The 17541-nt window shown below is 34.9% G+C and overlaps 1 protein-coding gene across 9 annotated transcripts in view; it reads right to left on the minus strand.

The window, feature by feature from the left end:
- Positions 1-17541, minus strand: part of CEP120 (centrosomal protein 120) — a 166719-nt gene that overhangs the window by 25242 nt on the left and 123936 nt on the right. For all 9 annotated transcript variants that reach the window (XM_044947829.2, XM_044947828.2, XM_044947827.2 and 6 more), the window contains 10 exons: positions 16264-16461; positions 14257-14484; positions 13084-13300; positions 11480-11657; positions 8271-8420; positions 7161-7343; positions 5327-5423; positions 5070-5222; positions 4224-4313; positions 35-127 (listed from right to left, as the gene is read on the minus strand). In XM_044947829.2, the coding sequence (XP_044803764.1) occupies positions 35-127; positions 4224-4313; positions 5070-5222; positions 5327-5423; positions 7161-7343; positions 8271-8420; positions 11480-11657; positions 13084-13300; positions 14257-14484; positions 16264-16461 (1587 nt within the window). The remainder of the gene's footprint in view (positions 1-34; positions 128-4223; positions 4314-5069; positions 5223-5326; positions 5424-7160; positions 7344-8270; positions 8421-11479; positions 11658-13083; positions 13301-14256; positions 14485-16263; positions 16462-17541) is intronic.

Raw genomic sequence — 17541 nt, forward strand, 5'->3', positions numbered from 1 at the left:
TGAAATAAAGACTCATGATAGATGAATACAGTACCTCTGATTCTGCAATGGCAAGCTGCTGCTCTCGCTTGTCCAAGTCAATTAGGGTTTTTTGAAGTTTTCCTTCAAGAATAGTATATTCAGCCACCTAAAATATAATAAAAATTACTTTTATCTTTTCCCCAAATTCAAAACACAAATTCAAAAGTATGTATATTATTATTTTACTGAAACAAAGGATCTGAGAATAGGAAAATCATGAATTATATGCACCAATTCAAAGCAGAAATTCATTCTACTATGCTTTAAGGAAAGATCTGCTTGGGTATCTGCAGTAATTTTCAGTCTCCGGAGGAAGCCCTTCACCCATGGGGTGCTAAGGTAGACTGCCAGTAAAATCTTGTGCTTAGTTAAAAAACAAAACAAAAAAAAACTAGCCCCTTAAAAATCTACCTTGTTCAACAGTCCAGTTTTCTTTTGAAGCCTTCTTATTCATTTATTTATATAGCTCTCTCCTTGGAACTAATATTGTTGATAGACCAACTAATCAGTTTCAAGTCAGTCCTCCTATTGTTCAGACCTGGTCTTTTATTACAGTTCAAATAACTGAGTTCTTAGTTGTTTCTAAAGTTAGAATTGCTGCATGGGCCCGTACTTAGTATGCCAAATTCTACTCCAATGCCTAAAGTCCTGCTCCGCTCTGTCTTTAAAGATGTGAGTCCATGATGGGTGCCTGGTCTCCACAGGATCCTCTCTCATGGTTCAGTTCAGACTGACCATGTTTACTAGGACTTTCTGAACTAAATTTTCTGTCCTCCTTACCAGGTCCCAGGCCCCAACCTGGTTTTCTCTTTACTCCTGCCAATAAAGCTCTGGTCTGATGCTCCTTAGAAGCCCACCCTTTAATCATGTTTTTCTCCCTTGGGAAGAAGAAAAAAAGCACCTTCACATATTTGACTCTAGCGATAGCCATCATATATCCTCCTAGTCTTTTTTTCTTCTCCAAGATAAACACAAGCTTCAACTATTATCCACATGTTATTGTTTCCACATCCTCTAGTATGTTGGACTTAATCTGGAGTCTATATTCTAAACTAAGTCCTTTCACAAATATGGCACCCAGATGTGATCTCACTCTTTCAGAAACTAAAGAATGTACACTCAGAGACCAGGTCAACACATGTCTATGAATTTCATCTAAAACTGCATTTGCTATCTGAGGATCCTGATCACGCCATTTGTTATGTCAAAGAAAATCCCCAAGGTTTTTATTTATAAACCTGGAATAATTATATCCACTGTCCAAGTTAATGTTTTACTCCGATGACAGAATTTGACATCTGTCCTTGTTAAACTGTATTTTATTTAGCCCAACATACTCATCAACCAAGATCATTTATTTATTAATTCTGTTAACTCTACCACAGACTTTTGGTTTACCTTTAAATCTTAGGCAAATCACTAACATAATGTGTCAAATTCTGTGTGCCACTTTGCAAAAGCAAAAATAGAGACACAGACCTAGAGAACAAATATATGGATACCAAGGGGGACGGGGGTTAGGAGGAGGTGGGAGATTGGGATTGACACATATATACTATTGATAATATATATAAAACAGATAACTAATGAGAACATATGGTAGAGCACAGAGAACTCAATAATGCACTGTGGTGATCGGAATGGGAAAGAAGTCCAAAAGGGAGGCAATATATGTAAAGTATGGCTGATTCATTGTGCTGTATAGTAGAAACTAACAATATTGTAAAGCAACTGTACTCCAATAAAAACTAATTTAAAACTAAATAAAAAAATTCTGAGTGCCACATGTAAAAATGCCTTATAGGAAGACAGGTAAGAGTATTCAAACCACGTGTGCTTCCTCTGACAACCCAAATATCTGTGTTCCCAGAATTCTGCCTCAGGATGTCTTCTCCTCTCAAACTATGTGACTTCCCGGAGTGACCTTATCTACATACCATCACATATACAAAGAAATCCCAAGTTTGTATTGCAAAGTCAAACCTCGCTCCACAGTTATAGACCTGTAAATCCAAATACCTGCTGAACATGCCAACATTCCCCATAAATCTCAAACTCAAAGCTATGTAAAACCCGAAATCATTATCCTTTTAAACAAATGTTTATTGTACACCTCACAGACAACAGGCAAAACAAAGTCATGTGGAACCTATACTCTGAGGGAAAACAAACTATAATCAAAGAAGTGAATCTTTAATGTAATAGTAGGGAAATGCTATGAAGGAAACAAACCAGAATGAGGGGATGGCTAGTGCCTGGTGGCAGGTGAAGAGGACACTATTTTGGATATAGTGATCAGATTACTCTGAGCAGAAACCAGAAAGTATCTCTGAAGAAAAGCAGCCTGTAGATCCTGAGGCGAGAGGTGGCTCAGCATGTCTGACGAAATACAAAGAGGTCAACATGGTTAGAACAGACTCTGAAGGCTGGCAGAAGATGAGGTCACAGAGGAAGCGAGGGGATGGGTCACATTAGGCCTTGTAGGTCTGGTAAGAACCACTGAGTTCTATTCTAAATGTGATGAGTTGGATGGGTTTTAAGGAGAGGAGTACATAATCTGACTTCCTCTACTCTTGGCTGATATGAGTATTAAAAAACTACAGGGGCCAGGAAAAGAGGACAGGGTACCAAGTTAAGAAGTAAACGCAGTAATCTGGAAAAGAGATGATGGTTGCTTAAACTCGCAAAGTAGAATGAGAACTTTACAGCAGTCTATGTCCATACCCGCACTTCCACACTTGGTGTTAGAATCAACTATTTTGCTTCTACATATGTTACAAACATCAACAATGAAAAACTCATCAATCACATTAGAAAAATGGCTCAAAGATTAAATTGTGTTAAAAATTAATTGTGCTATATCATCTGAAAATAAACTGTGATAAATAAAGATGCACTGGCTTTCCTGGTGGCTCAAATACGCCTGCCAAGACAGGAGACGTGGGTTCGATCCCTGGGCTGGGAAGATCTCCTGGAGAAGGAAATGGCAACCCCCTCCAGTATTCTTGCCTGGGAAATCCCATGGACAGAGGAGCCTGGCAGGCTACAGCCCATGGGGTCGCAAAAGCATCGGACATGACGGAGCAACTAAACAACAACAAGGATACATAATATAAGCTCTAGAGCAATCACTAAAAAAATACAACAAAAGAGATGTTACTAATAAAGCAACTGTAAAAATGGAATCATTAAAAAAAAAAATCCAACGAATTGCAAAAGAAAACATGAGAAGAGCGAAAAAGGAACAAGAAATGTGTGCGACAAATTGAAAACTGAGAGCAAGATAGTAGAATTAAACCCAAGCATATCAATAACTAAATTAAATGTAAATGGCTGAAAGTCAGAGAAGAGACCTGAAACAACTTTAAAGAATTTTCTAATCCACATACTGGGCAGTGTCTTGGTCTAGTGTAGCAAACTCCCCTGCCACAGTTTGTCTTCTCCCGTTTATAGACATTTCACAAACCACTAATATAAGAGTATTTTAGAGACTTAAATTTGGAATATCTGAGACAGGTCTAATTTTCAAGGTTGTTTTACTCAGTAACTTGAGTATGAATAGATAAATATTAAATTTTGGCTTTCTGGAATAAGATCAGATGGTCTTATGTTATCATTTTTAAAGATGTGATTTATTTCATGATTCAGTCTTTTAAAACAGCTTAGAACTTTGGGATACTTTTCATTAACTAATAGATTATAATGTAATATTTATATACACTTAAATGTTTAATTTTCTTTTTAAATACAGAGATAGGCTCTTTCTCTAGAGTGTTCACTTTTTTTGGTTTTGAATATATTTGCTTTATTGTATTAATTTTTATTGATATATAGTTGCTTCACAATGTCTGTGCTGTAGAGCAAAGTGAATCAGCTATACGTATACATATATACCCTCTTTTTTGGATTTCCTTCCCACTTAGGTCACCACAGAGCACTGTATAGAGTTCTCTGTACAGTAGGTTTTTTATATTTATTCACTTTTTGAACAGGCAACATATTTACAGGGTTCAAAATCTAAGAAGTACAAAACATTTTATAGTGAAAACTCTTCTTTCTACCCCTGACCCATTCATTCACTTTATCCAGGCCAATATATAACTACTATACTTAGTTATTCATTCCAGAGATTTGTATGTCTATAAAAGATGATTATCATTAATACTCTTTCTTTCCTCCTTCAATTTTTATACAGTCATTACCTTTTTCTTTACTAGTGACTCTCTCTCTCGGTCCCTTTTCTTCCATTCCTCAGCAAGAGCTTGCATATGAGCCAGTTCTTTCTGCTTTAGCTGCCAAAGGAAGAAAAAAGAAAGAAAAAGAAAGTTAAGAAAAACATTTCAAATAAATAAATATTTCAAATAACTGTTGTTCTCAGTTAAATAATACTGACTACTGATATTTCTTTCAGACATTCTGTTCTATTTAAAACACAACAGAGGATGCCTGATGTGAGTTATACCCATCTGAGGGTAATTCAGGGCAGTATCAAGCTAACAGGAAGTTGTTTTGTACCTCTCTTATTTAACAACTGATGAGTCCAGCTTCCAGGAGGGTATGCTAAATGAGATCCTGCAATTACAAGAAACCTTCAAGTCCTTAAATTCTGACTTGGAAAAAGTTTAGAAGACTCCTTCTGAATGGCTTCTGCAAAGCAGTCACATTTTGAGTATTTTTTGATAGTTCATCTTTTAAAATATTTATACTTACTTATTTGGCTCTGCCAGGTCTTAGTTGCAGCATGTGGGACCTTTTTAGTTGAGGCATGTGAACTCTTAAAATGTGGCATGTGGTAATCTAGCTCCCTGACCAGAGATTGAATCTGGGCCCTCTGCATTGTGAGCGGGAAGTCTTAACCACCTGACCAACAAGAAGTCCCTTGAATATTTTTTAATTCTTAGGGTTTTTTTTTTAAAGAGTAAGGCAATTCTTGAATTCAAAGGGACTAAATAAGGTACCCGTGGAAAAGAGAGAAAAGCCTACCTTGCAGAAGGAAAGATACACTAAACTGGACAAAAATACTTTTTAAGTAACATTTAAAAAGTAACCTGATTTTCAAAAATGTCTTCTTGCATCTCTTTCCACATTTCTAGCTCAAGTGCTGCTTTGTATTCTAAGGTTTCACGAGGCTCTGTCTGGATTTCTGAAGGACAGGGTGCTGGAGGAACAGAAGATGGCTTTTGTTGTACAGCAGATAAACCCTACGATATGAATTTTAAAAAACAGCATATTGAAACAAACACACACACATACACACGTTAGGTCCATTTTAAAGAATAATTTCATAACATTCAAGGACACATACCTGGGATGAATCAGAGACAAAAATCTCACGCATTTTCACTAGTCCGTAATCCTCTAAAGTCACTGTGTAAGAAAGATCTACTATCCTGTTATTTGACCTACAAATAAAATCAGAAATATTTAAAACCTCATGGAAACACTTTTATGTTTCCTTTTACTTCCCCAACACTAGAGCACTGAGTAAGCAACATGCCTTGCTCCTGACACTTGTTGCTCAAAGTGCAGCAGCTTCTATAGACTTCAAGACCTTCTATATATGTCATTTTATTTGGTCACACAGTATTAAGTACATACCTACGTTCACTACAAAATTACCTATAACAGTAGTAGGTTATTTGAAAAACTTCAAAAGTATAAAAGAGAAATTTAAAATCTCACTGCCCACAAATAGTGCTAAAATTTCATTTTCTTGACTCTTTTTTAGATTATGTAGATATGCAAGTACTCATGCATATTAAAATTCATACAGTTTTGTCCATTTTTCCATTTATACAGGAACATTTTCTCCAGTGTAATGACAAACACTAATTCAAAAATGTAATTTTTAAAGCCTGTAAAACATACTAATGAATTTATGTAGTAAAATTTTAAACACATTACAATTCCCCTACTTAATTATATATAGATTATTCTGAACTCTTTTTTCTGCTTTTCTTAGACTGTACATATTCGTTCATAAATCTTTTGCTAGATATGAGCACGGCTTCAGGATTAAATCCTGGAAGTAGGATAATGATATGTTTATCATAATGAATACCTCTCTGTATCACAGAACTGCATGGGGCATTAAATAAAAGACAAAATGTTAAAGGAAAATAAAATTTTGGCAACAAAAATATGTGGCTTTGTTTAAATCAAAACTTTAAGGATTGGATTCATACAATTAGAACTCTTAATTAATCAACTTTTTTTCATTTCCTTCTTCTCATCTCAGATTTTAGAAGAAATGAGTCAAGTAAAATGAAGCAGTATCATCTCTGAAGTTTTCACTTAAGTAAATCTCTTGAAACTTGTCTACACAGCAGGTCAATAAAGTTAATATTCAAAGCAATCATCATTAAAATAACTTCCAACAAGTAATGATTGCTTTCATTATATTCTACTTGACCTAACAGAAAAGAATGCTAAGTTTTAAAAGAATTTTCAATTAACCAGAACAACTGATTTTCTAAAAAAATTGTTCCCAGATCTCCAACTAAATAAGAAACTTTACTAAACCCTTCAGTCTCTGAAAGTGGCATGGAGAAGGAAGAGTGAGGGAAGAAATTCCAATAATACTTAAGACATCTCAGCTTTTCACTGGGCCCGCTTTTCTTCCACATTCTTACTGCACTTTAAAAATAAAGGCAGGTGATATATAAAGAGTTAACTGTTGAATGATTTCATTTAAAATATATGAACTCCAGTTTTTCACTGTGGCAGTGAATTTCAGAGCAAAAAAACAACACTCAGTTTTTAGAGTCAAACATATGTAACATTTGCCAACTATATTTAAGGCAAAAGTTTACATATTTTTCAAGTAGAAAAATTCAAAATAATGTAAAAATACATTATAAATTTGACTTGAATTACTAAATTTAAAAAAAAGCCTGATCCTGAACTTAAAATTATGAGTCTAAAGAGAGGGGAGGGAAATACTCACTCAACACCCTTAAGTATTATGGTACCAGATTCACTCTGTGAGGGTATACTAGGTATCAGAAAGCTAAGGAGCAAACTAGGATATAGCCCCCATGGGTCAAAGAAAAAAGATATGAAAAAATGACATTAAAGGATAAGGTTATAACTAGCTAAAGAGAATAAAAAGCAAAGACTAAATACAGGAAGTGCATTACCCTTGTGTTGCGACAACAGGCACGCTTTCACTCAAAGTTTGTCGCCAACACTGTTCACCACTAGAACCTAAAAAGCGAGTTTTTTCTGAAGACAAGATGTTAGAAAGTTGGATTCTGGCGATTCCCAGAAGTGAATCTTTACTCATTTTATCTTTGTGCCATAATTCAACCAGCAATGGAATCCTAAGGAAAAGAGAAACATGTGTTCATACTTATCAACTGTGAACTAAGGCTTTCTGGACTAAATATTTTGAAGTCCTTTAATGTAGTCAAACATGTTTTGTTACCTGGAATGTAAAGGCTCAATTCCACAAGTAACAAATAGAAAATATTATTACATTTTTTTTTTTTACACCTCCTTCCTATGCAATAAAGAAAACCCTTCAAACACTATTCCCGCAAATGGTCATATAATGTTTATTTTTTCTCTTTTAAAATTCTTTTTGAAGGGGTTCAGGATGGGGAACACATGTATACCTGTAGCAGATTCATGTTGATGTATGGCAAAACCAATACAATATTGTAAAGTGAAAAAAAAAATGCAAAAAAAAAAAAAGAATATTAGGAATCACCAATTAAAAAAAATTTTTTTTTTAAATAAATAAAATTCTTTTGAATTGTGATACTCTGAGAAAGTAAAAAGATATTTCAGAGATCTCATTTTTCTTCACAAATCCATTTCAGATAGCTGGATCAACATCTCTATTTTATACAGATAAAAAAAAACAGAAAAAATAAATAATGCATTACAGTCATTAAATGAATCAATAAGAATTAAACAGTCTGTATTTATCTTCACATATTGTATTAGGAAAAAGCAAGATTACTTTTCAAAGAGTCTTCATTACTCATATACTGTTTTAATAAAGTTCTAATATCCCAACTCAGGCAAACAAGATATGAAAATCTGAAAAGAGCCTTCATAAGCACATACTGGTAAACCTTATAGTGGAAGCACAGGTGTCACAGCCGTTACGTTTGTTTCTAGATTCTCAAATGCATAAGATGCTGTGGATTTAGATATGTAAAGGAATTCCTCTTGTCAATAAGACACAAATTTTCGAGAGCTGATTTGAAAAGATACTATCATACACACCAGGTACACATTACCTTAGGAAGGTATCCTGGAGCTGATGAGGCAAAGTTGCAAAATCGAATGCACAGTAAGACTGGGGAAGAAAAACCTCCATGTTTTTCCGAACTTCTACAGGAGGGTTAGTCATAATAGGAGCTGCACTTCCAAAGAAAGGATATGAGTACCTAGAAATTTAAGAAAAACAAAAATCTTAAAGCAGTGTACAGATGAGACTTATAAACTGTGAAAAAGAGTATAATATGAATATTATGAGCAAATAAATTTTAATAGATAAATGGTACAAATACATTATGATTTTACTATCACCAACTTTAAAATTATATAAATATTTTCGGTATTAACATAAAAAAAAATCACAGAAATTACAGAAAAAAATGCATTATTTGCCCAGCACTGGCTTCCAAAGGTACTTTACAAGTCATCTTCAAATGATGCTCTGGGCAAGAAGGAGAATACTGTAATTTGAAGCAATATACTGAGTAAGGAAGAGAGTAATTTTGATAAATTACCAATAAGACAAAGATTTAGAAGTGAAAATGGCTCCCTTAAACAAAGACAGTGCTGGTACCCTTGAGGTGTATAAATGTAGCAAATTAACCTGCTGTACACATTAAATTCACACAATGTTATATGTCAAAAATATTCTTAGGAAGAAATAATAAATAAAATGTGGGGGAAAAAAAATTCCTTGAGGGCACTGTTCTTATGATTTTCATCTTTGCACTCCAAGGAACAGCTTTTGTGACATAGTATACTGTCAAGAAACGCTTGCTAAGTTTAATTTCTAAACTTATTTTCCTTTATATAATAACGTCCTGATTTTTTTATGGGCTAAAAAAACCCTTCGTCAGCTCCTAAAGGATGCGTTCATAGTGTTTTGTCTCTGAACTGAGAATATACTACAAAAGAATCAGAGAGTGACATAACATTATTTCTTTCAACATAAGTCACACCAGATTAAACAGAAGAATGCCCGGCCTATTGCTGAACTTATTTTGTATTTAAAGTCAAATATAAAGATATTGTAATGCTCACTTAAATTTCATCTTATAATCTGTTATTTATTGACAAGACTAGGATTTAAACTCTACTAGTGAAAACTACTTTTTCTATTAATACAAGAAGAATCCTGTGCATACATTCAACTCCTAAACAATTACTTAAACTGAATTTCGGTCATCTCACAGAGTTCATCCTCTAGAAATTTAACCCCCTACTACAGATGTAGTGATTTTTAAAAAAAAAAAAAAAAGGGAAACACATTAAACTTTTTTCTAATATAAGTGTTATCTCACAAATTCCATTAGGTAATTGGACACAACAATTTCATACCAATGCAGAGCATGATAACATAAAATCTATCAAATATAAAATGCCCAACATTTTTTTTTAAAGCCTTAAAATGAATCAAAGAGAAGCAGTAGTCCTTATGATCAAGTAATTTCTACAGAGTATTAAGTGGATTCTAACTGTGTCCTTGGGGCAGAATACTCGTTCCACTTTTCTTTGTCAAGTGCCTGGCCTCCCTCATGTATTAACATATCTCTGAATCTGTCTTCTTCACTAGGTTGAGCTCTTTGTCTGTATGCCCCCTGCCCTAATACTGGGCAAACTGCCGGCTTACTGTAGTCACTTGATGATTAAACAAATGGTCCTGTGGCAATCAGGACACACAAAAACTAATATGTGCTTTCTAAGTGAGCTTGTTCAAGACTTCCCCTCAAAACATCTGTTCAGTTTATTTTCTGGCTGTACCACAAGCATGTGGGATCTTAGCACCCTGACCAGGGATTGAACCCATGCCCCTGCAGTGGAAGTGCGTAGTCTTAACCACTGGATCACCAGGGAAGTCCTTCATCCAATTTTAGATCATCCCTGTGCTTCTGGCCAACATCAGCTCTAAGACCAGTTTCTCCAGTAGCAGCAAAAGAGAAAAAGGAACAGTTCTATATTATATAAACCCTGTGGGAAAAGCTATGTCAATAAGAGAAAACGCTTTCTGGGCTTTCAATTTTTAAATAAAAACAGTCTTTCAGCCATGATTCTCAGCCTTTAACATGAAGTAAAAGGCAGAGCTTAAGCTGTGAGTCTAGACTTCCATTCTACGACTTCACTGTCACATTCAGTGCTGGGTCCCTTTGATTCTGTCCTTTATTCACACCAAAGCTCAGAGGACTTTGGAAACAATTTGATAAACAATCAAAAGAACTGTAAAATTAGATACAACAGGAGTGGACTTAAGGCTTCCTGGGTGACTCAGTGGTAAAGAATCCACCTGCCAATGATGGAGACCCAGGTTTGATCCCTGGATAGGAAAGATCTCCTGAAGAAGGAAATGGCAACCCACTCGAGTATCCTTGCCTGGAGAATCCCATGGACAGAGGAGCCTGGAGGGCTACAGTCCACAGGATCACAAAGAGGTGGACGCAACTGAGCATACACACACACACATGGAGTTGACTTAGGCATCTGAAAGGCAGATGTGCCTCAAACAACAGCAGGAAGCAACAAAAAGCTGATGAAGTTCTTGGGAATGGTAATCCAAGACAACAGAAAATTTTTCTAATTTTTTGCATGTTAGTCACATAAAGACCAAAAATTTTATTATAAATCCTAATGCTTGCTCCAAAGTAATTTATAAGAACCTAAAGACTCCAAACTAAAACACACAATATTACATTTAATATATTTATCAGCTGAAAAGTCTATGAAAATGTAATATTAAAAATAAGCCACTGCATAAAGCCATTTAACAGACTGAATTTCAATTCTCTAAACAGTGTGGACACATTCCACTTCCAGTTCATTAGGTATGGTTTTTAGATTCATATGCATAAAAGGTAGATATCAGGAATATAACATTCTATTATAATGCAATTTTATAGAAAAATCAGATACTATACATCCAAGTATTTTGAACTGTGGCAACTTTTCCAGAAATAAGACATTTTAAGTTCAAGAGTCAATGTATTCTGAAACAGAGCATTAACAAATATTGTAAAATGCCTATAATTACTATATCAGAATAGGCAAGATTACTACCCTTCATACCATCAATGCCACCCTCCATTATCTTCGAAGTCATTAGGATACAACAGCTTTAATCCTTCTAGTCCACTGATTTAACAAATGTTATAATTTCTTTGGTGACATTGTCTGCAACACCCCAAATACAGAAAAGGCATTTCTTCTCAGAAAACAACACTCTGAAACCAAATCATACCTTAGTACACAGTTGATTGGAAAGCCAACCTCCAAATCATGGATACTCCTCAAGTCTATTGAAAAGCAAAAATGATGTGATGTTGCAGGAACAGCAATCTTCTGTCCTGAGGCTGTTTCTGAAGCAACAGATGTTGTCACTGGCTTGGCCAGTAACGCAGGTACAGAAGAACTGATGGCTAAGGTGAACATAAAAATTAAAAAAAAAAAAAAAATCCATTTGCAAACAATTTCTCTTAAGTTACTCAGATAACTTAAAGATATAATCTCAAAGACTCAACTATTTGATTAAATAAACATATGAACTGAAGCATAAACTTCCAAGTGATTTGTCCAAAATTATGTAGGCTTTAATTCCCATCATAGAACTGTGGGGGGTGGGGGGGAACCTTACTCTCATTCTCAAGATGTAGTACAAAACTTAAAAAGCATATAATACTGATGCAGCAGTGTCTGACAGTAGCCTGGTGCTAACTTATTTCTAAGAAGCAGGTGCATATAACTTAGTATTGCAAAGACTGTATTTGAGACTTACTGCACGTATACATCAGTATTTTACAGTAATTATGTAAATAATTACATCTGGTTTTTTAAAAAAGTAGCTTGGTTATCTTAGACACATATGACATAGTCTAACAAAATAAAACTTGACAAAGACAAGTATCAATGGATAACACTTATATGTGGAATCCACAAAGAGTGGTACAATGGTCTTATTTACTGTAACAGAAAATACAGTCACGGACATAAAAAACAAACTTATGGTCACCAGGGGGTAAAGCAGGGGGAGGGATAAATTGGGATATGGGGCTGATATATACACACTACTCTATATAAAACAGGTGACTAATAAGGACCTACTGTACAGCACAGGGAACTCAGTACTCTGTAATGGCCTTGGGAAAAGAATCTCAGAAAGAGTAGATATACGTATAGTTGATTCACTGTGCTGTACACCTGACACTAACACAACACTGTAAATCAACTATACTCCAATAAAAATATTTTTAATTGAAAAAACAGAGATATCTATTCCAATCCTATTATATATCACAGATGTTTAGTGAATGGCTCACGTCCTATAGCTACTTACAGAAACATCTATAACCTGCACCCAAACTTCTAATTCCTAATCCACCACTGCTCTTACAATTTATACTACTAAATTTAACTACAGATTCTTATGTAACAGATAAAAAAATTGTGTAAGACAGATAAATATGTCTTCTCAAACTGTCTCAACTTTAGGATCAAAAAATGATTATTTTAAGTTTACTGTAAGAGGCACTTAGTATCTCTTTTCTCTAAAATTCTAATGAATTTGAGATTGCTAAAAATCTACTTCAAAGAACTATATTCTTTAATTTCCTTTGAATAAGATACTATTTCTAGTATGAAAGTCAATGAAAAATTCTCTGTTAACAAATTCTATTATGAAGTTAAGTAAGTTGCAATGACTTCAAACTGATTTTTTATTTAAACATCACCACACATTACCAGCTGTTTAAAAAAACTTACAGTTTTTAGCACCCATGAAAACTCTCAACAGTCATATATCAGACCAGAAAATCTATACCTAAAAGATCTGTGAAAAGAACATCTTACCCTTTGGATTGAGTTTTGTGTCCTTATCATACAGTAAGCTTTCCACTTCACTTTCTGTTGCATCGTCTTTTGTTGGAGGTGACTGGTTGTGAGGTGGAACAGGGGACTCGCTTGGTGACTGTGGCCCAGTATGTGTGTTCTCCTTTATGGGGGTTAAAACTCTCTTCTTTGAATGGTGTGGCTCATGTTCGTTCTGGGTCTTTAATTCAATTAAAGACTAAAAACAATTTTTAAATAAAGTATAATTTGCAAAGAACTTTCCTTCATAATTAAGCAAAAAATGTGATGTTTTTTTAAAAAAAATTAGCTTCCTTTCCCAGTTTGGATATTCCTAGTCTATTTTTCTTCATAATTTGCATATTTTCTTATAGCATCTAGGACCAGAAAAAGGGAGATGAACAGGAAGGAAATATGATATCCAGAGCTCAGTATCAAAATGCATCCTAATGCCTAAGAAGGGATAATTCAATAAAAGAAGTCAGGCATAGGTGTCCCCGAGAATGGTTATTCCTACCAAAGCAATGCAAAGGAGGGCCACATTACTAGAAAACAAAAACCAAAACCCAGAAGTCTAGTATGATTTTCTTCCTTTGCTCCACTATCCTCCAAAAATACATGCATATGTGTCTTTTTAAACTCTTACTTTAGTTCACAGTCTGCATAAAAATCAGTTCTTTAAAAGAACAGGATGCTAAAGTTGACCCGAGGGCTATATGTAATCAAAAAACATCTACATTCAAATAAATGTTTCTATTGCCTGGAGACAGCATGAGGACTGTGAAGCACTAATGAACCGAGAACCTTAGCTAAGGTTGAGTCAACTAAAAAAGATTTTATTAATGCAGATCCCCAAAAACCAGGTCTACAAACAGTCTCTTGTACCAGAGTCCCATAGTCACTGACTGTGAGTTGGGGTGTGGGAAATGGTTTCCACTACGTGAGAAAACTGGACTGAAAGACTCTGGGCGGAGTCACTTATGAACCATGGCAGAAGCCACAGCACTTTTCAGAAGGGTCTTTTTAAAGAAGGGGTTATCGTATAATGAAGACCACTAATTAAGAGTGATAAATACTCTCTTATGTGAGATAATGCACCTGAAATTAGACTTCTGTAACTAATCATGACCGACATATCAGAGAAGCTGGAGAAGGGGAAGGCGGGTTGCTACTTGCCTGGGCATCCATGCCTTCTCTCTGCAGAGCCACAGACACTCCCACAGTGGGGGCCAGCTCCACAGGAATAGGTGCAAGCTTTTGTTTGGCTCGGTTTGGAGGGTCAAGGGTAAAAGCACCCTCAACTGTGACTGGGCGATGGTTGATTTCTGTACTACCCTTTTTCAGTAGTCCTGTTAAGGGTATTTCTGTACTTCCAAGTGACTGATCTCCACAGCAGAGATGGATCTAATATGAAAGGGAAAGTCAAAACCAGGATTTACACTTTCTCCTTTATCCTAAACACACAAACTTAACAACAAAGTTATAAAATGATCCAGAGAAGGAAAACAGAATGCAGGTTATCTTACTGACTGCCAGTGACTAAGATTCTCACACCTGATTGCTAAAACTGTTGATAAAGCACAAAGTTACCCAGAACTCAATAATAAAGTTATTAATTCTTTTCACTTTTCCTTTCAGTATTGTACACTCCTATGTGTTACTTTTTAAAAAACTTCTTTATTTTGTAATTGAAGGATAACTGCTTTACAGAATTTTGTTGTTTTCAGTCAAACCTCAACATGAATCATCCATAGGCATTATGTGTTACTTCTTGTTCTCTTTTTTGTCTCTTTGGTGAGCTATGGTTACTTCAATATTTTACTATACTATCTTATTGTACTATGCAAATTGTATCATGAGTACATGAATTTAAACAGAAAAATACATCCACTATTCTTTTCTCTTTTCATTATAACATTAATTTAAGCACAGTTCTTAAAAAATGAGTGAGTGGATCCAGCCCTGTTTGAACTAAAGAACTTCAAATAATTGTTTTATTCACTCATAAAACACTATGAATCTTTCTTTTTTCTTGCTTTTCAAACTCTATATATAAAACAGTGCTTAACAGAAAAAGATAAAAGAGAATACCACTGAGATGGAATGTACTGTGAATCACTGCTACCTAATCAAAACTTGGACATTACCACCTTTGGAAACTACCAAAAAAAAAAAAAAAAAAAAAAAACCCAGCTGATCCAGGTATGTGTTACATAACTATTCTTTTCCCTTACGACATTGAAGCCTCAGCAAACCTACTATTCACATGAACAATATGCAATCATTACATAAAAATATTTTTAATTCTAGTGTCAATAATGACCTATAACAGTCTTAATGTTATTAAGTGTGACATTTTTAATGGGCTGGAAAGAAAGGATTTCTATGACTTAGAAGTCCATAAGAATCAAACTGATACGTAAGTCAATAGTTTGGTGAGGAATAAATAATATGTTAGATATAAGATCAAACTACTTTTGTCCTTCATTTCATCATTTTATATAATCTTCAACATTCTAAATACCTTGGATTTAGCAACCACCTCTAAAATTTAGTTCCACTAAAATTTCTTTATGCTTTTTGTACTACCCACCCAAAGTACAAGCAAAGTCTATTGAAACACTTTAGCATAAAAAAAGGACCACGCCACCCTACTTCACCACCCATTTCAGTCTGATTAAAGTTAATCATAATGAACAGAGAAGTAATTTCAGATTAGACAAACTTTTCTAAGAAATAAAGTCCTATTTAAAATTGGTTTACAAAATTACTTAACTCAAGGGCAGGTTTAAAAAGTTGTTTTATTATCTCTTTGCTTTAATAGCAAAAAGGTTTATAAATTCTGAACTCTAGAGTGTGATCTGTATGGTAACAGCTAATCTCCAGTAACAATAATGAAACGTGTCTGATGATCACAGGTTTGAGTTCCAGGTACAATTTGTTATTGAATATGATAAATGATTGATAACTGACCTACCTCTTTTCAAAATAACTAAAGTGTTACATCTCCTAACATTCTGAAATAACTGTCATCTTATGACTTACAAGTCAGGATAATTCCTAAAAAAATAAGAGATATGGTAGAAGATGGTATGTACTTCAGCAACAAGAGAGTTTAGGCACCTCTTTAATGCTTTAAAAAAAAAATAGACTTTAATTGGAAACAATTTCTGCTATACTTACCTGTAGTTTAGAATGAAGAGTTAGGTAAACACGAAGAATTTCTATACTGCTCCGTATACGAACAGATGCTCTCTCTGGCTCAAAGTTTGGGTTGATCAAATCACTGAAGGGTTCATTTGTAACATCATTTCCCAGTAAAGAATAATAAAAGAAAAATTCAGGCTGTCTTTCTGGAAGTTTCATGGTACATGGAATTAACTAAACATTTAAGGGGGAAAAAAAAAGATTAGTACTTTATAAACCACTAACCATGCTTATAAATGTCTGATAAACTCCAAAGACATTTGCTAAAATGATTTTTATTTCAGGCCTTAAATTAGTAACTCAAAATTTCTAAATCTCTGCCAAACTGCTACTAAGTTACTAGTTTTAATTTTTAAAGGTTTACTTAGACAAGCAAAATGAAACTAAAATATTTTTATACATTTATGTTGTATAACATAACACTTATGTTGTTTTAGAGTTCACATTTAACTAGTCCATGAAAAGTCCATAAATATTATTTTAGAAGAAAGTAGTAAAATATTTGACACTGAACTTTTCCTTATGAATTCTCAGTCCAGGGCTTTTGATGAAAGAAAAAAAAAATGGTTTTTTAGTTATTCCTACAAAACTTGGAGACCTATAAATTAATAGCTACAAAAGGCTATCTTCCACCCATTATAAAGAGCTACTGCAGGGGGAAAATGGAGCCCTTCACCAAGGAACTGTTTACTGAGGGTGGAATGAGATAGTGGAGTAGAAGGATGTGAGCTCACCGCTTCTCAAAAAAAAAACCACCAAAATCACAACTGCTAAACAACCACTGGGGAAAAAGAAAGGAAGAAAAACCACTGGAACATACCAAAAAAAAATATCCTACATCCAAAGACAAAGAAGCCACAACAAGGGGGTAGGAGAGGGACAATCACAATAAAATCAAAGTCCATACCCCTGGGTGGGCAACCCACAAACCGCAAAACAATTATATCACAAAAGTTCTCCCACAGGACTGAAAGTTCTGAGCCCCACATCAGGCTCCCAGTGTGGAGGGCTGGTCTTGCGAGAAGCCCCCAGAGCATCTGGCTTTGAAGGCCTACAGAGTCTGCTCACAGGAAATCCACAGACGAGGGAAAACAGGAACTCCACTCTTGGAGGATGCACACCAGAACACGGGAAAAAGCAGAGACCTCACAAGATCCAGGGCCAGACCTAGCTGCTGATGTTGCAGCGTCCTGTGAAGGTGTGAGAGGTGGGGAGGACGTGGCTCCCTGCAGGGACAGACACTAGTGGTGGTGT

This window comes from Bubalus bubalis, chromosome 9 (assembly GCF_019923935.1).
Source record: "Bubalus bubalis isolate 160015118507 breed Murrah chromosome 9, NDDB_SH_1, whole genome shotgun sequence".
Taxonomy (NCBI): Eukaryota; Metazoa; Chordata; class Mammalia; order Artiodactyla; family Bovidae; genus Bubalus; species Bubalus bubalis.